The sequence below is a fragment of the Chlorocebus sabaeus genome, chromosome 11, assembly GCF_047675955.1.
Source record: "Chlorocebus sabaeus isolate Y175 chromosome 11, mChlSab1.0.hap1, whole genome shotgun sequence".
Lineage (NCBI taxonomy): Eukaryota > Metazoa > Chordata > Mammalia > Primates > Cercopithecidae > Chlorocebus > Chlorocebus sabaeus.
The window spans coordinates 98605792-98627962 of NC_132914.1; the positions used below are offsets into that span (position 1 = coordinate 98605792).

Sequence of the window (22171 nt, forward strand, 5' to 3'; positions counted from 1 at the left end):
GAGGCAGGAGAACTGCTTGAACTAGGAAGGCGGAGATTGCAGTGAGCCGAGATCGCGCCACTGCACTCCATCCGACCTGGGTGACAGAGTGAGACTCCGTCTCAAAAAAAAAAAAAAAAAAAAAAAAAAAAACAAAACTATCTATCTGTCTACATATAGAGAGATAGATATAGATATATAGTTAGATGCAGTACCTCCTTTGTATTAACATCCTTAATAAGCTTTACTGTGAAATTATGGATAAAAGGATCTTTGCACGGTGCAGGGTACATAGTGAGGGACAGTAATGATGATGGGACAGTTGATAATGATGACAGGTATGCTTTATTTTATAATGAAAATACATTTATCTTCTAAACCTTTACCAGTGAGAATGAAAAGAACACCTCACCCAAACGCCCGCCCTTATATGCGCAGCCCCGCCTTCTGTAGGCCTCTGCCAAAGGGTGCGCCTGCTCCGTTCTTTTTTTCCGTCCACGTGACCCACTCAGGCTTCTCCTTGTCTCCAACATGGCGGCGCCCAGGGGCTCAAGTCGCACGTGAGAAAGTCTGGGCATTTGGGAATCGCAGAGTACCGCCTGTGAGCCTCTTTCCCCTCCTCACTGTCGGTTGCATCCCTTCGACCATCCCGAGGCCGTCGCGGGCCACTGCCCCTCTGCAGCCATGAAGACAAAGCCCGTTTCCCACAAGACCGAGAACACCTACCGGGTGAGCGCGGGAGCTTGGGCAGGAAGCCGCGGGTCTCCGATTCTTGAGTCGTGAGACAGGCTCTGAGCAAGACTCCAGGGGCCTCAGACTTCTGGGCCGAGTGTGTCACTTGCCCGGAGGCTCCGGCGAAAGAGAGAGACTCTGGATGTAGTAAACATGGGTTGGGGGAGGAAAGAATTCTGGACAGCAAGTTTCACCCATATTTTATGGTGTCTGGCCAGTTCTGGGAATTTCTTGTAGTCCAGAATTAAATTCACTATTCCAGGAGATTGCTTCGGACCTATTCTCCCCTGGTCTTTTATCTTTGAAGACCGAATTGGGCGAGCTGGCTGGCAGTGAGTGATTCCCAGCTAAGGGCAACTATGCAGCGCTTTCTCTGTTGGCCCCTTGATAGATTACTTCCAGGTCTTCGTTAGGATACCATCACAGGTCTGTATATGTTTAAAAACACTTTTGTTGCAGCGACTTTGCTAGGTCCCCATGCTTATGGGAGGGTATGAAACCTAACAGATCTAGCGAGACTAATTGCCAGCATCCACCTAGTCTCACCAGTCTAGCAATGGAAATTTTATTTGGAATGACATAGCTGAGAGAAATTTTGCAAACAGATGGAAGTATTCATTATCTTTGAATGGTGCAGTACATTTGTTTACGGCCCTATGTTTTTCAGTTTATTTTTCCACTTATCCTTTGTGATTAGAGATTCCTACATGCACCATTCAAATAGATACTAAAGATCTGATAAATATTAAATAATTATGTATCTTAAATATACTTTCCCTTCCAGTTTCTTACATTTGCTGAACGACTGGGGAATGTGAATATTGATATTATTCACCGGATTGATAGAACTGCAAGCTATGAGGAGGTAAGAAAATGTGATACTAGCCAATCTTCCAAGTGTTCATGGTGTTTTAGTTTCTTCTGTTAGTAGAAGTGAATTGTTTTTCAAGGTATTCCTTTTTGGACATGAAATGCATTAGACCTGTGCTGTTTCATACAGTAGCCACACATGACAAATTGGATTTAAAGTAAGTTTAAAATATGAGTGCTCAAATGTGGCTAGTTGCTAACATATTGAATAAATACAGAATTGGAACATTTTCATCTTTGCAGAAAGTTCTATTGGGTGAAGCTCTATTAGACAAGTGACTTGACTTTCAACTGACTTTTGTGATTCTAGCCTCTCCCTTTTCCATATGCATTCCAAGCACTGCTGCAGATCCATATTCCTGAAGCTGTAACTTTAAAGTGATTTTGAGCAAGCCCTTTTCCCGGGACTTAATTTTCTCCTTTATAAAAATAAAGGGGCTAGACTGCATAATATTTTCCAGTTCTAACCATACTCTGACTCTGTCATCCCTTTATTTTTATTTATTTATTTATTTATTTTTATTTTTATTTTTTATTTTTTTGAGACAGAGTCTCGCTCTGTCTCCAGGTTGGAGTGCAGTGGCATAATCTTGGCTCACTGCAATCTCCGCCTCACAGGTTCAAGCGATTCTCCTGCCTCAACCTCCCGAGTAGCTGGGATTACACGTGCGCACCACCACACCTAGCTAATTTTTGCATTTTTAGTAGAGACTAGAGACGGGATTTCACCATGTTGGCCAGGATGGTCTCAATCTCCTGACCTCGTGATCTGCTCGCCTCGGCCTCCCAAAGTGCTGGGATTACAGGTGTGAGCCTCCACACCCGGCCTTGTCATCCTTTTATGCAGAAGTCTTTTTCTGCATCATGTCATTATTCCTCCTAGCCTTTTAAGGTCCTGTGTAACATGCCTATGCCTTGGAGATCCAATCTCAGTTCTTACCATTCTTCACTTTACTATAATCAGACTCCACTCACTGTGTCTTTGAATGCATTATCTCCACCATGTAAATTCAATGTGTTAAATGATGTTGTCTAGGTGAGCACATTGTGCTTTGGGAGCTCATAGTAAAGGGAACCTAACCTACATTCTTTAGGGGTGTCAAAAAAGGTGATCTAGATGAGGTGACACCTGAATTGAATCTTGTTTATATAGGTTTTAGCATGGTAAAAAGGACAGGAAAGGCTCTTCCAGGCTGAGGGAGAAGCCTATATAAAGGAACAGAAGCTAGAGAATGCATGTCACATTCAAGAAACTGCAAAGCAGTCCATTGTGGTTATAGGTGTGTATAGGGTGTTTTTTTTTGTATTCATGGTGACTGGGATGGGGCAAGGAGGCAGCTGGTGAGATAAAGCTGGAGAGGTAGGCAAGGATCATAAAGGGCTTCATATGTCAAGCTAAGTTGGAGTTTTATCCTGAAGCTGTAGGGACTTAGAGTTCTAGGACTGTAAGCAGGGGAATGAATGACATGATCAGGTTTAAATTTTCAATCTCTCTGACTTTAGTGTGGAGAAAAGAGCAGGACTGCAGTCCTGCATCATGTCATGATTCCTCTGCTAGCCCTTTAAGGTCCTGTGTAACATGCCTTTAACTTGGAGATCCAATCTCAGTTGTCCAGTTGTGAGGATTTGACTGTGATCTAAGTAAGAAATGATTATGGTAGCAGCAATCAAGGTAGAGAGAAGAGAAGGATTCCAGAGATATTGAGGAAGTAGAATGAATGGATAGGACTTGTGACCTACTGGGTTTGCAGCAAGGAAGACAATGAAGTTAAGGCTGAATGGTTGAAGATGTTACTCATCAAGATATATTTATAGGTAAAGGAGCACAAGGTTGTAAAGATAGGATAATTAGTTCCATCTGGGACTTGAGTTTGAAATACCTGTGGCCATCCAAATGATAGTGTCCAAAAGATGCTTGTATATATGGATGTGGAGTATAGGTGACTTCAGAGGTGAAATTACAGATTTGGCATTTAGAATATGGTTAATAGTTTAAGCCACAGGAGAAGTTGAAAATATCAAGAGGTAGAGTGTTAAGGAGGCAGAGAAGACAGCCTGAAATTAGAATCCTGGACTGGATAGTCCAGAATGGCCTCTGTCACCTGTCTGACAGTTGGCTGTGGCTTGTTGATCTTAGTTCTTTTCTTTTCATGGCCTCCTATTCTCCGATAAGCTAGACTAGGCTTCTTTTCATGGTGGCAGAATCTTTTCAGTAGAGTGAAGGCAGAAGCTGTCAAGGCCTCATAAAGTTTTGCTTTGGTCATCACAGAGTCACTTTCATTGCATGTTATTAGTCAAAGCGAGTCAGGAGGCCAGGCCAGATTCAAAGGGTGAGGAAATAGACTCCGTCTCTTGGTGAAAGGAGCTCCAGAGTTACCTTGCAAAAGGACGCAACATGGTCTCTCACACATAGCTGACATGTGCCAGGTCTGTGCTAGGCTAGAAATGCGTTCTGCATTTAAGTTTTAAACTGTGTTGCATATTTTCCTTCTGCCTTAAAGGACATGAAAATGCCTTAAAGGACATGAAAACAACAACAAAAAGTTTCTTTAGTTTTACTTTTGAAAAATAGAGATAGGATCTTGTGTTGTTGCCTAGGCTAGTCTCAAACTCTTAGGCTCAAATGCTCTTCCTGGCCCGGCGAGGTGGCTCAAGCCTGTAATCCCAGCACTTTGGGAGGCTGAGACGGGTGGATCACGAGATCAGGAGATCGAGACCATCCTGGCTAACACGGTGAAACCCCGTCTCTACTAAAAAAATACAAAAAAAAATTGACCAGGCGATGTGGTGGGTGCCTGTAGTCCCAGCTACTCGGGAGGCTGAGGCAGGAGAATGGCGTAAACCCGGGAGGCAGAGCTTGCAGTCAGCTGAGATCCGGCCACTGCACTCCAGCCTGGGCGACAGAGCGAGACTCCGTCTCAAACAAAACAAAACAAAAACAAAAAAAAAACAAATGCTTTTCCTGCCTCAGCCTCCCAGTGTTGGGATTACAGGCATGAGCCATCATCCCCATCCTAAAACAAAATTTAATGGGATTCTCTTTCTTTTCTGCCTTTTTTAAAAAAAATTTTTAGTTTCTAATTTTTGTGGTTACATAGTATCTATTCTGCCTAACTGTTGATTTTAAAGATTTCCAAAGAACAGTTTAAGGATTTTTTTTTTTTTTTTTTTGAGATTGTAGATTTGGCATGCTGTTTGCATGTGTGCTTATGTGTTTATTCTCTCTTTGTTTCTCTCTCTCTATAGACACATATTTTTATTTTTAGTTCAACTTTGATTTTAGATACAGAGGGTACATGTGTAGGTTTGTTACATGGAATATTGTATGATGCTGAGATTTGGAGTATGGATCCTGTCCCCCAGGTAGTGAGCATAGTACCCAACAAGTAGTTTTTTTTAACCTATCCCCACTTACTCCACCCTCTAATAAATCCTCAGTGTCCATTGTTCTTATATTTATGTCTATGTGTACTCAATATTTAGCTCCCACTTATAAGCGAGAACATGCAGTATTTGGTTTTCTGTTCCTATGTTAATTTGCTTAGTATTATGGACTCCAGCTGTATCCACGTTGCTGCAAAGGACATGATTTCATTCTTTTTTATGGCATATAGTATTCCATGGTGAATATGTACTATATTTTCTTTATACAATGTACTATTGATAGACACGTGGACCAATTCAATGTCTCTGCTATTGTGGATAGTGCAGAGATGAACATACGAGTGCATGTATCTTTTTGGTAGAATGATTTTTTTGGGGGGTATGCATTTATTTATACATCTATACACACACATACACACCTACATGTATACATACATGTCATGCATGTATGATAATTTATTGCCTTTACCTTTCAAAGTACAAAGTAATTGATACCATGTTAACAAGTTAAGTAACAGTGATAAGCTTATGAGAAGCCTATTATCTCACTCCTCCCACCCCTAATTCCCAAGGAAGCCAACACTGACAGTTCAGTATAGTATTCTTCCATACTGTCCTCTCATGTTCATATGTGCAAACATTTATAGAGAGTTTTTTTTGTTTTTGTTTTTTAAGGAAAATTGAATCCTACCCTACCCTCTCACTGCATAACTTGCTTTTATCGTTTTGGGGGCATATCATCAGTGTGGTTCTAGTTCAATAGAGATATAACTCTTTTTAGTAGCCACATAATACACCTTAGTATATATAGACCACAGGATATTCCAACCATTTTCCTATTGTCAGATAGTTTAGGCTGTGTAATGTTTCCCCACACTGTAGTTAAGCTGAATAAACATCTTTTACTTCTAGGCTTGCAAACTTTACAAGAACTACCTGGGTCAAAGAGTATAACTCTGTTGAGTTTTAATAGGAATGCCATATTACTTCTTTATAAGGTTGTAGTAATTCATATTTCTAAAAGCAGAATGAAGAAACTGTAAAAACCAACACCTTATTCTTTGCCTAAAATTATAAAAAAACACAGAAAATAATTTTCCCTTAGTGGACAATATATATAGGCTCCAGAAAATTATTTGCTGCAACCAAATCAACAAAGCAGTATTTTATAAGTGATCTATTGATAACTTCTGATTGCTTTTTAAAGTGTGTTACTTAATGGCATTTTAAAAAAGTAAAAGGAGTTTTTAAACTTTTCAGTATCATTGTCTTAAGATATTAATGTATCATTATTCTACTTACCTTGATCATTGCTTTCTTAGAGTTATTTGATTAATGGACTGCTTTAATCTTGACAGGAGGTTGAAACCTACTTTTTTGAGGGTCTGCTGAAATGGAGAGAATTAAACCTCACGGAGCACTTTGGTATTTTCTATTTTGTTTCTATTTTATTCACCCATAGTTTGCACTTTATATGTTCCTTACAGCTGAATAGTTGTGTGATAGAAAAGAACGTTTTTTTTTCCCCCCACTCAGGAAAATTTTACAAAGAAGTTATTGACAGATGCCAATCATTCAATCAATTGGTCTATCATCAAAACGAGATAGTTCAGAGTTTGAAGACTCACCTGCAAGTTAAGAACAGTTTTGCCTATCAGCCCCTTTTGGAGTAAGTAGCATCTTGAGAGAAAGCTCATAACTCTATTTGTCTGATTTTTCAGATTGTGTTTCAAAGCTACATATGCCTCAGATCAGGTGTTCATAATTTAGAAACAAGAAGGATGTTCCTTTTCTGTGAGGAATGGGTGCATTACCATAAAGTAGAATCTTGGGGTATAATTTTGCTTTTGTTATGTACTAAAATAATCCCATTTTTCTTTGACATTATAGGAACAGTTGGCTACAACTTGTGGTGGAATGTAACTTCTTGCCTGATTTCTTTGCTGAGGTCTTAAGATTTAAAGAGTTTTATAAATTTTCAGACTTGAATTAGAATTATTTTTATTTAATTAATCCTATGATCGTAGGCCACCTAGTATCGTTAAGTAGATTTGCAGCCTTTAAAAAAAAATCCACATAATCAGTTGCTTCTTTTTTTTAATCCAGTTTGGTTGTACAGTTGGCACGAGATCTGCAGATGGATTTCTACCCACACTTTCCAGAGTTTTTTTTGACTATCACCTCGATCCTGGAGACTCAGGACACAGAGTTGTTAGAATGGGCTTTCACCTCGTTGTCATATCTTTATAAGTACCTGTGGAGACTGATGGTAAAGGACATGTCCAATATATACAGGTAACCGCTTTCTCTCTCTAGTACGTTTTTTAATTGCCTGCTTCTTTTTCTCTGGCTTCTTTCTGACTCCAAACAACTTTGCCAGTTCAGTGCCTAATTGTTTCCATGTACAAAGTTGATGCTCCAGCCAAAGTGGTCCACAATCTAGTCTGCCATTCTGAGTTGCCATAACCATCTCTCCTCTCCAGCTACTGAAAGTTTACCCACCCATGAAGGCCTGACTTGGTCCCTACAGCCTCCACAAACAGGCCCCTTTGCTAGAAGTATTAATAAAACTTTATACTCTCTATCCTCTTGGCATTTTTTAACCACCTATGTCACACAACTTTTACCAGAATTGTTTGGTTATAATGTATTGCTGTCCTCTCTACACCTGGTTTAAGCGAGGTTTAAGACAGGCTAAGAACCTTTTGTAAACATTGACATTTCCCCAGCCACTAATACTTACTAAGCTGAAAGAGACACTCAGTATTTGTGAGTAAACGTGGACAAGCAAAGAGAATGAATTTCGTAGTAGCCTTTCGTTTAAAGTAAGCAAAGATTGTCTTACTATCTGTTTAAGTCTGGGGTTTGGTGGGATTTTCCACTTGGTCTTCTGGTTGTTTTCATGTTCTGTAATTGCCACAGGAATGTTTAATATCAGTCATCAGCCTCTTACCCCCCCAATAAATCGTGTGTGTATGGTATGGGACAATAGACTTTGTTTTATGCCACCCCTTTCACTCAGCCCACCCTTCTCTTTTAGGAACTTTGAATGAAGAAAGAGAAAGAAATCTTTTTCCAGCTTTTACTAGTTCCCTATGAAGCTTTTGGTAAAATATGTTAGAAACCAATATTATCTCATTAAACAACCAACAAGGTCTTTGGGGAATAATTGATTTAGTTTTGTGATTTCAGCTGTCATGAAAGCTGCCACTTTTATGTCTCCTAAGTCAGGCTCTTCAGTTCTAAATTTATTTGCTTTTGGTATGACAACTTCAGTGGCTTGGCTATTTTCACTTGCATATTACTGAAACTGAACTCAACACTTATTGTTAAATCAACTCCTCTTATCTGTACATTCATTCATGTGTTCAGTAAATAGGTGTTGAGTGTCTACCATATGCCAGGCCCTGTTTGGTTGCCCATTTTCTATCATTAATACTAACATTCTTCCTGTCTCCAAGTTTTGGCATATCAGAGACATCATTGACCCAGTTGTCTTCAGAGGTGTCCACATCCTCTTGATTCTGTCATTCACGCATTTGCTCAGTGAATATTTCTTGGACATTGTCTGTATGTCAGGCGCTTGAGATTCAGTCACAGGTAAAACAGATAAAAATCCCTCTTCTCACAAAGTTTACATTTTAGCAGGGGGAGAGCATCTTGGGCACATACCCGGCAAGAAGTTGTAGGTGGCCAAGCAGCCTGTATAAGGGCGAGAGTAGCTAAGCAATGTCAGAGAAGCAGTAGTAAGGGGCCAGATCATCCAGGGCCCTGTGGACTGCTGTAAGGTCTTCAGCTTCATTGCAGGGACTTCTGAAATGTCTACTGAGTTCATTCCTTGCCATTTCCCTCTCCTTCCAGTCTCTTTCATGCCTGTTAGCCCAAGCTTGTATGACTTGAGCAGCTTTCTGATTGAATTACCAGACTCTTTCCTCCTTTATTTTATCCTGTATATTGCTGCCAAATTAATCTTTCTGAAAATAGTCATTTCTCATTCAGCCAACATTTATTAATACCTGCTGTCAGCAAGGAACTATTAGGTATTGGGGTTATGGCAAACATTGGAGAGATCTATTCCATACCCTTCTATCATTAGGGAGACCAGATTTAACAATGTGATTACATATAAGTAATTATTTAGTTATGGATGCATGGCTGCTTGACCTTGAGCAAGTTGCTTATGCTTTCCGCCTCACTTTCGTTATCTATAGAATGGGGGGATTATAATAGTACCCATCCCATAGAGTTATTGTGCTGACTAAATGGAGTAACACAGCGTAAGTGCTTACATAGATGTAAGCTAGACCTGTCTACCTGACCAACTTTATCCACAGCTGCCCTCCTCTGCCGTATCATATTTTCTCTTTTAGATGGACCAGCCTCCTTGTCATGACCATGATCATTTCCGCCTGTCCCATCTTAACTCTTGCTTTTATACCAATAATATGGACTGTGGTCCCCACCTAATTCTTCTTTCATTCAGAGCTCATTACAAATTGCACCTTTTCATGGAGTCTTGTTGGTAAAACCAGTACCGCCAGTCCTAGGACTCTTAATGTCTGTGGTCAAGTCTTCCTTTCAACATGTGGGTGTCTCCATAAATGAATGAGATTTTAAATTTGATACCTGCTGTGTATTCCTTGCATACTTAGCACATTGTTGCCCATATTGTTGACATGTAGTATGTACTTATTAAAATTATATGATTAATGAAACATATCTTATTTTTTTCATGTATAGCATGTACAGCACACTCCTGGCTCATAAAAAACTACATATAAGAAATTTTGCTGCTGAAAGTTTTACTTTTTTGATGAGAAAGGTTAGTCTGATATTTTATGTTTGTTGCTAATCATCAAGAATCTGATGAATAGGCCAGGCGTGGTGGCTCACGCCTGTAATCCCAACACTTTGGGAGGCTGAGGTGGATGGATCACCTGAGGTCAGGAGTTCGAGATCAGCCTGACCAACATGGCAAAACCCCATCTCTACTAAAAATGCAAAAATTAGCTGGTCGTGGTGGCGTGCACCTGTACTCCCAGGTACTTGGGAGACTGAGACATGAGAATTGCTTGAGCCCAGGAGGTGGAAGTTACAGTGACCGAGATCATACCATTGCGCTCCAGCCTGGGCGACAGAGCAAGACTCCATATCTCACACACACACACACACACACACACACACACACACACACACTAATAATAGTAATAATAATCTGATGAATGGAAGTAGATATCTTTTAAAAATGTGGTTACTATGGGCTAATTTCATCTATGTATCTGTATATTACTTAACAGAAATCTGTTACTATTTTGAATTTATCTCACAGTAAGACTTATTCGTTGCTCACAAATTGATGTGATCTAATTTGGGTCACTATTGTTATTTAGGTTTGTGATAGCTTTCAGTGTGTATATATCAAAAGTGCTGTCTAATTCAAGTCAGTAAATACATGAACTGTGACATTAATAAGAACTTTTCTAATAGTTCCTGGAAGTAACTGGTAGCACGGTGTCATTTGTGTTTGTATAAAATGTTCATAGTAAATTTTAGAGGGTTTTTGTAATAAAAACATTAATATTAAATTTATTTTATTTCATAAAATACAAATATTTTACTGTATACAATACAAAATACAAATTTATTTACTTTAAAAGATAGAATGTTGACTTCTGTAGTTTTTTGTAGTACATATCTTTCCATAATACCAATGAATTCACTCTTGTGTGTGACATTCCAAGTGAGAATACACTATAAGAGTAGTTTGAAATCATTACAAATGTCTGTTCCTTTCACAATTTTTTCCTAAGTATATTTAAATAAGAATATGTAGAATAGCAAATGAGAGTTCTTCATTTGGATATGTTTATGTTTGTGAATATAATTTTCCATTTCTACTTTACATTTTAGGTCTCTGATAAAAATGCACTTTTGAATTTAATGTTTCTTGATCTTGATAAACATCCAGAAAAAGTCGAAGGTGTTGGACAATTGCTCTTTGAAATGTGCAAAGGAGTTAGAAATATGTTTCACTCCTGTACAGGCCAGGTACACAACGGAGAGGGGTACTTAGAATCTATGTGGATGGATGAAACAGAAAGTAGAAAAGAATGAGGCAAATGATGTGGAGGGAGGACAACCTAGAATAGATAGAAAGCCCTGGATGGGGAGTGTTGGGTGTTCAGTAACAATGCTTACCCAATGTAGGCCTTGGACAGTGAGTTATTACTTACAGAGTCATTGATGTCTTCTTTATTTTGGATGCTAGGGGGTAAGATAAATTGATTAATGGGCAAGGGCAGGTGGGGAGGGAACAGTTGTAATGACAAAATTCCCATCCTAGTTTAGAAGTTCCTTTTGGGACACATTATTAACCATAAAAGTTGCCATATCCTTGACCATTACAGGCCTGATTTTTAGCTAATGTAATCACAGTGGTGACTCACAGAGCAATACTTGAAAATAAGAGTTTATATATTAATGTTAATGACTTGTATTCCCACAGGCAGTGAAGCTAATTTTGCAGAAGCTAGGACCTGTCACTGAAACAGAAATTCAACTACCATGGATGTTAATTGGAGAAACACTCAAAAACATGGCCAAATCCACTGTATCCTACATCTCCAGGGAACATTTTGGTACATTTTTTGAATGTTTGCAAGTGAGTTCTAATCTTTAAGGATGGGTTTTTGATAAGGAGTCTAAGAATTTACCCTTTCTGCTCTCAGTTTTGCAAAGCACTCCTAGAAGTTATATTTTATAATTGTTTTATTTATACTTCTCTACACATACTAAAATTTTCCTTCCCTCTGCCCTTGTGCTATTTTTTATTTGATACGGTATCTTGAAATGCAGTAGAAGACTCTGGAGCCAGACTGCCTATTTGAATCTTGACCCTTCCACTTACTGCTAGTGTGACCTGGGAAAATTATTTGAAATCTCGATTCCCCAGTCTCTTCATCTAATAAATGGGGATAATAATATTCTCTCCCTCGGGGTTGCTGTGAGGATGATGAGTGAATACTTGTAAAGAACTTAGAATGGGCCGGGCACAGTGGCTCAAGCCTGTAATCCCAGCACTTTGGGAGGCCAAGGTGGGTGGATCACCTGAGGTCGGGAGTTTGAGACCAGCCTGACCAACATGGAGAAATCCTGTCTCTACTAAAACTACAAAATGGCACATGCCTGTAGTCCCAGCTACTTGGGAGGCTGAGGCGGGAGAATCGCTTGAACCTGGGAGGCAGAGGTTGCGGTGAGCCAAAATGGCACCATTGCACTCCAGTCTGGGCAACAGGAGCGAAACTCCATCTCAAAATAAATAAATATATATATAAACACTTAGAACAGTGCACTTAGTCAATGTTAGCTGTTACCATTAGTGACTCCTGGTAAATGTGGCTTTTTCTTCCAAAGCAAAAGAATGGGAAAAGTTGAAGTGTCACACAGTTTTTATTATTGTATTAACAGTTGAGTTTGATACTTTATAGTTACTCTCTCTGTTAAATTCTTTGTTTGCAGGAATCACTCTTGGATCTACATACCAAAGTAACAAAAACTAACTGTTGTGAAAGTTCTGAACAGATTAAAAGGTTGTTGGAAGCATACCTTATACTTGTAAAACATGGAAGTGGAACAAAGATAACCACGCCTGCTGATGTCTGTAAGGTGAGTTCCCAACGTAATATTCTCAAGAGTCTGTTTTTTAAAAGCTAATTACTGAGTATACATTGTTTTATCTTTTTGCAGGTGTTATCTCAAACACTGCAAGTAGCCAGTCTCTCCACATCTTGCTGCAAGACCCTCTTGGATGTAATTTCTGCTTTGATCCTGGGTGAAAATGTTTCCTTGCCGGAGACCCTCATCAAAGAAACCATAGAAAAAGTAATTTACTTCAACAAATATTAATTGAGCAGTTAATAATATGTTTAGCATTGAGTAAACCTTCTGAGGGATGCAAGTGAAGTGTGACAAAGGCTCTGCCCTCAAGGAATTTATAATCTTGTTAAGGAGATGGGAATTGCATGCAGTAATGTAAATAAGCAAAATGTGGCAAAAGCTAAATCTATACATATTCTGCAAATATGTAGAGCTTACCGTGTGCTGGGTATGAACTGGGTAATCCAGGATGAACAGTGATGCCTGTAGGTTTTGATAGTTGTTGGAGAAATGGAGCCTGGAACTGAGTAGTTATAGTCTAGCCAATGTATCTATTAGAGATATATTGAATTTTAACTATTACTTCTGCCTGGGGTTGAGGAACAGAGAAAGCTTCTCAAAGGATTTGTGTTTGGGATAGTCCTTGAAGGTTGAAAAGCAGTCTGCCAGTCAGAAGCGGGGTTACAAATACTAGGAGAGGGAACAGGAAAGACTTGTGTTCATAAATGTTTGCAGTCTGGGCACATGGACACATGATATGACATGGTATCAGCAAAGCTCTGGCTTGGCTTTGAAAAGTTAGGTTGGGTTTTATCCTGCATTAATGGAGGACCCTGAAAGAATTCCAAGCAGGGATATGATTTGATGAGATTTGCGTTTTGGTGAATTTGGAAGTGGGATTGAAAGTAGAAAGGTTGGTGAAGTTCTTTCTAGCTTAATGGAGCACAGCAGTACACTTTGAGGGAAGATATACAGTCATGCTGTTTGCCCTTTCATAACTCACTGTAGCTGGGTAAGAGTAGAGCAGCCTTTAGGCAGAGCCCTGTGTAATCAGCAGAAGTCCTTTGCATCTGTGGAAGCGCCTTTGGAGAAGGCTGGGCAATTGGACAGAGCACTGAGTGAAGTGTGCCTGCCATTCCCTTGTTTAGCTGCTTGCTGAGGGGATGGGGAAGTACTCTCTGTGTGCTTACATTAATATTTTTTTACCTTGGTCACAGATATTTGAGAGCAGAGTTGAAAAACATTTAATTTTCAGTTTTTCTGAAGTCATGTTTGCCATGAAGCAGTTTGAGCAGGTAAGCAAGATACTAAGTTCAGAGTATTTTTAAAAACAAATCTATCACGAAAAAAATGATCAAATTTGAAATCCTGTTACTTGTTTGTTTTTTGAGAGGAACAGGATAAGTGCTTGATGTTTTAGTCAATATGTTTTTTAAAGAAATTAGATTCAATTCTAGATTACTTGTTTTTTGTAATAATCCTTTAGGTAGTTACAGAACCATGTGGTAAAATTGAAAAAACAGTTTAAGAAACTTCTATGTGATTTTGAAGCGTAGAAAATAGTTTGTGAAACAATTTGCACTGGTGGAAGTTTGCAGATTGATTTCATTGCTCCAAAATAAGGTAACTGAGTGTGGGAGAAAACGTTCTTATCTAAACCTGGATTTATTTTATTTTTTTCTCTTCCTTCTCATCAAACACTTGCCCCTCCTCCTAACTAGTAACCCTACAGTATACTTCATGGAAACATGTCTCTGTATCTGTCCTCTCAATATTCTTCCTTTTAGCCTTTGATAATATATATTCTCGTTTGCCTAAAAAGAACACTTTTGTACCTGTCCAAGATCTGTTTCTTTCAGCTCCATGAGAACACTTCAGCTTACTCTGTTTAACAGCTGCGTTTTTCCTTTCTCCCCTGTTCCCTTTGGTCTTTTTTTTTTTTTTTTTAAATCTTATTTTTATCCAAATACTACATGTATGTGTGTAGTTTAGGAAGTCAAACCAGGTTAAACAGCAGTCATTTCTTTTCTGTTCCCATTTTATTAGCAGCCATTGGATCTAATGATTTTTAGCTATTTTTTTCTTTTCTTTTCTTTTTTTTTTTTTTTTTTTTGAGACAGAGTCTTGCTCTGTCACCCAAGCTGGAGTGCAGTGGTGCAATCTCGGCTCACTGCAACCTCCGCCTCCCAGGTTCACGCCATTCTCCTGCCTCAGCCTCCTGAGTAGCTGGGACTACAGGCTCCTGCCACCACGCCCAGCTAATTTTTTGTATTTTTAGTGGAAACGGAGTTTCACCATGTTAGCCAGGATGGTCTCAGTCTCCTGACCTCGTGATCCGCCTGCCTTGGCCAGCTATTTTTTTCTTTTATTTACTTTATACTTTTAAATCATCTGAATATACTGCTTTACCTTGGTTTGCCAGTTTTAGTTCTCATGTGTAGACTTCCTTGTATGGCAGATGGACTTTAGTTCCTTTATACATCTCTTGCTCCCAATAGAATTATATCACAAATTTTGGTTGAGTCCATATTCAACACATACTTATATAAACAAGGAGTATTTTATGATTGCATGACCTTTTTGTATATATTCTCATTTTTCTTTCTTTTTTTTTTTGTCAAGACATAGTCTCGCTCTGTCACCCAGGCTGGAGTGCAGTAGTGCCAGCCTCCACCCCCCGGGTTCAAGTGATTCTCCTGCTTCAGGCTCCTGAGTAACTGGGATTACAGTTTTGCGCCCCCACGCCTGGCTAATTTTTGTATTTTTAGTAGAGACGGGGTTTCGCCATGTTGGCCAGGCTGGTCTCAAACTCCTGACCTCAGGTGATCTGCCTGCCTTGGCCTCCCAAAGTGTTGGGATTACAGGCATGAGCCACCACACCTGGCCTCGTTTTTCTTAGAGTTTATAATTACCTCGTTCTTTAAAAACTGGAAATTGTTTTCTTTGAATAGCGGGCCAGCGAGTCTGTCTTCCAGCAGCTTTGTAAATGTCCTTCACATGACAAAACTGTCAGATAATTTAGCAGCTCAATTTTTCTTTTTCTTCTTTCTTGGAGACATTTCTCCTGGAGCAAATCCAGTCTAAATGCATTGCTTTCTCTGCCCACTGCACAAATGTTGTACTGGGACTTCCTTTTGCTTCTCTCTGGTTTCCTGGGTTCTGTGTTTTTCTCTTGTTATAGTTTAGTCTCTAATTTTGACGGAATTTATTTTTCATAATTTCCTGGGGCTGGGGAGGGTTCATGGAGATAAAATATTGAGATTTAATACATCTGAAAATATCTTTATTCTCTCCTCACACTGCATTATTGGTAGGCAGGCTATAGAATTCTAGATTCGAAGTCATCCTTCCTCAGAGTTTTTAAGACGTGGCTGCACAGTCTTTAGCTTCCATTGTTCCTGCGTAGAGGTCTAATGCCATTGTGATTCTTGATCCTTTGTTTTTGGTCCAGTTTTTTTGAATTGTTACAATCTTCTCTTTATTCTATCTGTTAATAAGTGTGATTTTTTTTTTTTTTTTAAATTTAGCTATTTCTTCCAAGCTTTCTGTCATATATTGTGAATTGCTTCCTAATTGATGATGCTGTAGTCAAAGATGAAGCTCTGGCCATTCTGGCCAAGCTCATTCTGAACAAAGCGGCACCTCCCACTGCTGGCTCGATGGCAATTGAAAAGTACCCTCTGGCTTTCTCACCACAGATGGTGGGGTGAGTGCTAAGTTTTTATTCCTGGAATGATGATAAGATTACCCATTTAAATATAATATATCAAAAATACTGTAAAAAAATGAAGATCTATATGTAACTGGAATGCTGTCCATGATAAGTTGTGTGAAAAAAGCAAGTTGTAGAGCTACACACATAGTATGTATAGTATGATCTCATTTTGCAAGGTAAAGCAAAATGTGTGTATGAACATAGAAAAACACGTAGAAGGATACACAAACCTATTAACTTTGTTTACATCAGAAGGATGGTAAGGGAAAGATAGAGGTAACTTAATTTTTTAACCATTTATTGTAAAATTATTGTAGATTCACGTGCAGTTGCAAGAAATGGTACAGAGAGGTTTCATATACTCTTCACTCAGATTCTCCCATTAGTACATCCTGCATAAGCATACTGCAACATCACAACTGCAGAATTGACATTGGTGCAATCCATCAATCTTAATCAGATTTCATCAGTTGTATGTGCACTCATCTGAGTTTGTATACAGATATAGATATATAGCTGTATGCAGTTTTATCACGTGTTGATTTATAACCATCACCAGAGTGAATATATGGAACTGTTCCCTCACCTTGAGGATTCCTCATGCTACTTTTTAATAACCACACTCTTGGCCAGGCGTAGTGGCTCACGCCTGTAATCTCAGCACTTTATGAGGCTGAGGCAGGTGGATCACGAGGTCAGGAGATCGAGACCATCCTGGCTAACAATGGTGAAACCCCATCTCTACTAAAAATACAAAAACTTAATGGTGGTGGGTGCCTGTAGTACCAGCTACTCGGGAGGCTGAGGCAGGAGAATGGCATGAACCCGGGAGGCGGAGGTTGCAGTGAGCTGAGATCGCACCACTGTACTCCAGCCTGGGCAATAGAGCGAGGCTCCGTCTCAAAAAAAAAAAAAAAAATGCAAAAATACAAAAAATTAGCCGGGCGTGGTGGTGGGTGCCTGTAGTCCCAGCTACTCAGGAGGCTGAGGCAGGAGAATGGCATGAACCCCAGAGGCGGAGGTTGCAGTGAGCCGAGATTGCGCCACTGCACTCCAGCCTGGGCAACAGAGCAAGACTCCGTCTCAAAAAAAAAAAAAAACAATACAAAAAATTAGCCAGGCATGGTGGTGGATGCCTGTAGTCCCAGCTACTCGGGAGGCTGAGGCAGGAGAATGGCGTGAACCCGGGAGGCGGAGGTTGCAGTGAGCGAGATCCTGCCACTGCACTCCAGCTTGGGTGACAGAGCGAGACTCTGTCTCAAAAAAAAAAAAAAAATTATATACCTTTATATTGTTTCAGTTGTTAAGTGTCATGGATTAATTTCTTAATTTCATTCAAAATGACACCCTTTAGAAGTTAAAAACAAAGCTTATTTACACACATGAGAAGATTCGTAGTATCATTTCTCAAATAGTTAAGTGGGTATGCGTCTAGAAATTGTAGCTTAGGAAACCGGTTCCCTTGTCATTCCTTTGTTTTTATAATTAATCTTCTTATTTATCTTGGAGTAGTTAGACCCGTTGTTGAGTTTTTGGTTTGCTCTGAGGCAGAATTGATGGGCATTCCTTGAGTTTGTGCTGAATACTTGACTTTGAAACATCCGTGGAGGCGGGAGTAACTGTCCCACAGTCCCACAGCAGAGCTAGATTTTGAGTTTGATCAGCTTGAGATTCTGGAGGAACCTAGTTTCTTTTTTAAATGTTTTATTTACTATTATTATGATTTTGAGACCAGGTCTTGCTCTGTCGCCCAGGCCAGAGTGCAGTGGCACAATCACGGCTCACTGCAGCCTCGACCTCCAGGGCCCAAGCTATCCTCTCACTTGAGCCTCCCAGGTAGCTGGAACCATAGGCACGCACCACCATGCCCAACTAATTTTTTAATTTTTGTAGAGACGAGGTCTCGCTATGTTGCCCAGGCTGGTCTCAAACTCCTGGACTCAAGTGATCCTCCTACTTTGGCCTTTTAAAGTGTTGGAGTTATAGGTTGAGCCCCTGTGTTTAGCAAACTCATCTTAACACCTACTTATATCTTCTGTCTACCTTACAAGTTGCTTCTCTATTAAAATATGCCAACAGAATCTTGTTGGTTTTAAATGTATTGAATTCTGATTCCTGATGAATGGGTAGTGAGTAACTCCTATAGAATTATTCCTTTGAAACTTTTCTCTTGATTTGTCAACACCCAAGCCCATCTCCAACAGGCAGATTCCTTGCACCTGCCAAAACTGGGTTCTGTGCAGGGGGAGTGAAGCTGCTTTGTTGTTTGGCTTCCATGAGGTGAAGCTAAGGTTCTAACTGAGACTGGGTGTCAGACTTTCTTACCTCATCATCTCAGCCATCTCAGATCCTCCCAGGAAGGTGGCGTGTTAAAATAAATAAATAAATTTAGACGTACTAACTCATGGCAAGTACTCCCACTTCTGTGTTTCTTTCTCTGCAAAAATACCCCTCTGCTACACCCCACGGAGATATGGTATATGTGAATGGTCACCTTTGTTTGATTCCTTCTGTGAAGATTTTAAAATCATAGTTTGAATGTTACTAGTAACATCTACCCATCTCACCAGTTTGCTGTGAGAAAAAATTAAGATAATAAATGTGAAAAGACCCTGTAGGAGATAAACTTATTGTCATTTGACAACTACTTAACAGTGTCAGGTGCTGGACACTGGGGTGCAACAAAGAATAAGAAAAAAGTTCCTTCTTTGGGGGAGAGGAATGTGGTGAGACAGGTAAGCAAATAAGCAAGATGATTTCAGATCGTGGTAAAAGAAGACAAAGCAGTATTGAGAGGGAGAGTGAATGCAGAGGGGTCACTATTCCTTTCCAGGGGACGTTTGGCCCAATTTTAAGCTGGGAAGGATTCAGCCTTGCAAAGATCTTGGTGAGAGACTCTCCAGACAGAAAGAAAAGTTAACTGCAGAGATTCTGGGACAGAAATAAGCTCAGCATGTTTGAAGTACAGAAAGAAAACCTCTGTGGGTAAAGAGCAAGGAGGAGAGTGGGATGACAGGAGATGGAGGTGGGCAAGGGTCCGATCACAGAGGTCCTTACAGGATGATGTAAGGAGTACGGACTTCGCTGGTGGAGCCATTGGCAGGTCTGGAAAACGGGAATGACGTGGCAACTAATGACTCACTTTTGTTTTTTAAAGCATCTCAGTATTTTGTAAGATTTTTGCAGATTGTTGAGTCATGATTATTACTAAAAAGACTATATATCAAGATGTGGTGACTTTAAGGAATTGATAATTAAATTAACTTAATTATCTATCATGATTTCCAAACACTAAACATTCTGGTAAGTATGAAACAAAAGAGAATGTAGCTTTTTGGTGAATTTTTTTTCTTTTTTTTTTTCTCCTTCCTGCCCTTACCTGACAGTTTTTTGGTGAATTTTAATGATAAAAAGGGCACAAGATTAGTAAAAACCTGATATTCTGCTTCTATTGCATAACAAGCTAACCAAACTGGAGTTGGAGTAGAAGTTGTAAAACAAATCATTTAACTTATGATTTCTGTGATTTTTCTTTTGATTAGATTTTTGTCTTTCAAATAGGACCGAGGTATAGCACACTGGCAAAAATAAAAAGAGGCTAACAAGAGTAGTACCAGAGTCACAGATATTCAAAACAGAATGTCACGTCGGAAAATGTCATTGAGCAACTGTGTATCTGGTCAAAGCAGCAGGAGAAAATTACTTATATATCATAATCATGTTAGTGGTATTCGTCAACTTCATCACAGTAACTTTGCAACATTCTACCTTTGTGGAAAGTAGTAAAATTCATGTCAAAAAGGAAAGGGAGAATGGACGAAGTCAGTTCATTCCGGTGAATTGCCAATCAAAAACATGCCCAGGAGCACAGAATTGAGAAATCATACTTAAACTAGAAGAAACTTGGTTTTAGTTATAAAGCAAATTAAAATAGAAGTGAAAGGAAGTAGAGCCAGTGGAGCTGAAAAAGCCTCTTACTGAAAACTCAGTAAATGACTCACATTTATTTAGCTCAACCACCACCACCAGTTCCTTCCCTCTAATGCTCCACAATGGTAAGAATCCAATTTTATTTCAGACTTCAGAGGGCAACAGCGATTACATTCTCTGTTATTTTAAACATATATATATATTTTTAACCCTTCAGATCCTATATAAAGCAGAAGAAGACTAGATCCAAGGGAAGAAACAAACAGTTTCCAGTATTGGACCATCTTTTATCTATAATTAAGTTACCCCCAAATAAAGATACTATTTACCTTTCACAATCTTGGGCAGCCCTGGTGGTGTTGCCTCATATTAGGTAAGAAAATAAGCTATGTTTAATTTTGAAAGAGATAACATGCTGATTAAAATATGTTAGCCATTCCTTGCTGTTCTCTGAAACAAACCACTGAATGCCAGTTTGAACTTTTCCCTTTTTCTCCCGCTTGGACAGACCTCTTGAGAAAGAGAAGGTGATACCACTTGTCACCTGCTTCGTAGAGGCACTCTTCATGACTGTTGATAAAGGAAGCTTTGGGAAAGGTCAGTTACAATCATCATGTGTTCTCTTCTCTTCTTTTCTGGCACACTGAAAGTAATTGTAAACACATGGGCTATTAGAGAATAATACTTACATTGTGTTCTGGCATAACCCCCTGGATGATAAATCTGGAAGAAACGAGGATATGATGGGTGTGTCTCACTTTTACCACATAATGTGGTGACTGGGTCATGGTGGCTTGAGCATAAGGAAGGGGACGTATCAAAAGGATGCCATGGCTTTGAAGGCCATTTGTTTTAGAGCCCCATACCAGATCCTATTTCTCATCTCCCACATACATCTGACTCCTAGTATGCACCTTATGCTCCAAGCAAATCCATTTGCTTACCCTGAGAAAGACACATTCTTTTACAACTGTGTGGCTGCCTTTGCCCGTGTGTTTCCTCTGCATGGAGACCTTTCTAGGTCTTTGCCATTCAGTGAACTCTTGCTTATCTTTCAAAACTCAGCTAGGCACAACACCTCTAGGAAGGCCTTTATGACTCTTCAGGCAGAATTAGACTACCCTGCCCAAAACACCATTTCCTATTGGATACTTACATGTCTCCCCCACTAGCCTGCAAACAGCAAATCAAAAGCAATTATTTAATATTTTGTTTTATTCTAATGCAGAATTTTTTAAAAAATCACACGTATATAGTGGTCATTCATTCACTTAAATATTAATATTACTGTGCTACATTCTGTGTTAGATGCTAAGCAGATGTATTAGAGAATAAAGTGAACTCACCACATGTCAAGTGCTCTGTAGCCATATGTGACTGGTGGCTACTGTACTGGATTGTGGTGACATATTAGGACAAGTATTTTTACCATTGTAGAAAATTCTGTTGTACAGCACTGATCTAGAGCTTAGAGCAGGGACTGGTAAAATCTTTTTGTAAAGGACCAGACAGTAAATGTTTTAGGTCTTATGGGCCACATTCAGTCTTGGTGGCATATATATATATATATTTATATATAATATATATGTAATATATATTTTTACATATTATATTTTATATATATATTTTTTAAACAACCCTTTCAAAATGTAAAAATCATTTTTAGCTTGCAGTCCATATAGAAACAGGCTGCTTACCAGATCTGACTTGCAGACCACAGTTTGCTGACCTCTGGACTAGAGACATAGTTTGCTGACCTCTGGGCTAGAGACTAAATGAATGTTTATCATTAATTATGTTGGATACCATGGCTTACACCTGTAATCCCAACACTTTGGGAGGCTGAGGCGGGAGGATCACTTGAGGCCAGGAGTTCAAGACCAGCCCGGGAAACATAGTGAGACC

General features: G+C 39.4%; 1 protein-coding gene across 1 annotated transcript in view; it reads left to right on the forward strand.

The window, feature by feature from the left end:
* Positions 1-478: 478 nt before the first annotated feature.
* Positions 479-22171, forward strand: part of UTP20 (UTP20 small subunit processome component) — a 108729-nt gene continuing 87036 nt past the window's right edge. Inside the window, exons 1-14 of the mRNA XM_008004396.3 lie at positions 479-708; positions 1496-1576; positions 6324-6390; positions 6502-6634; positions 7072-7260; positions 9706-9787; positions 10876-11013; positions 11471-11626; positions 12484-12630; positions 12712-12846; positions 13839-13916; positions 16149-16327; positions 20484-20639; positions 20775-20863. Of these exons, the coding sequence (XP_008002587.3) occupies positions 664-708; positions 1496-1576; positions 6324-6390; positions 6502-6634; positions 7072-7260; positions 9706-9787; positions 10876-11013; positions 11471-11626; positions 12484-12630; positions 12712-12846; positions 13839-13916; positions 16149-16327; positions 20484-20639; positions 20775-20863 (1675 nt within the window). The 5' untranslated portion in view covers positions 479-663. The remainder of the gene's footprint in view (positions 709-1495; positions 1577-6323; positions 6391-6501; positions 6635-7071; positions 7261-9705; positions 9788-10875; positions 11014-11470; positions 11627-12483; positions 12631-12711; positions 12847-13838; positions 13917-16148; positions 16328-20483; positions 20640-20774; positions 20864-22171) is intronic.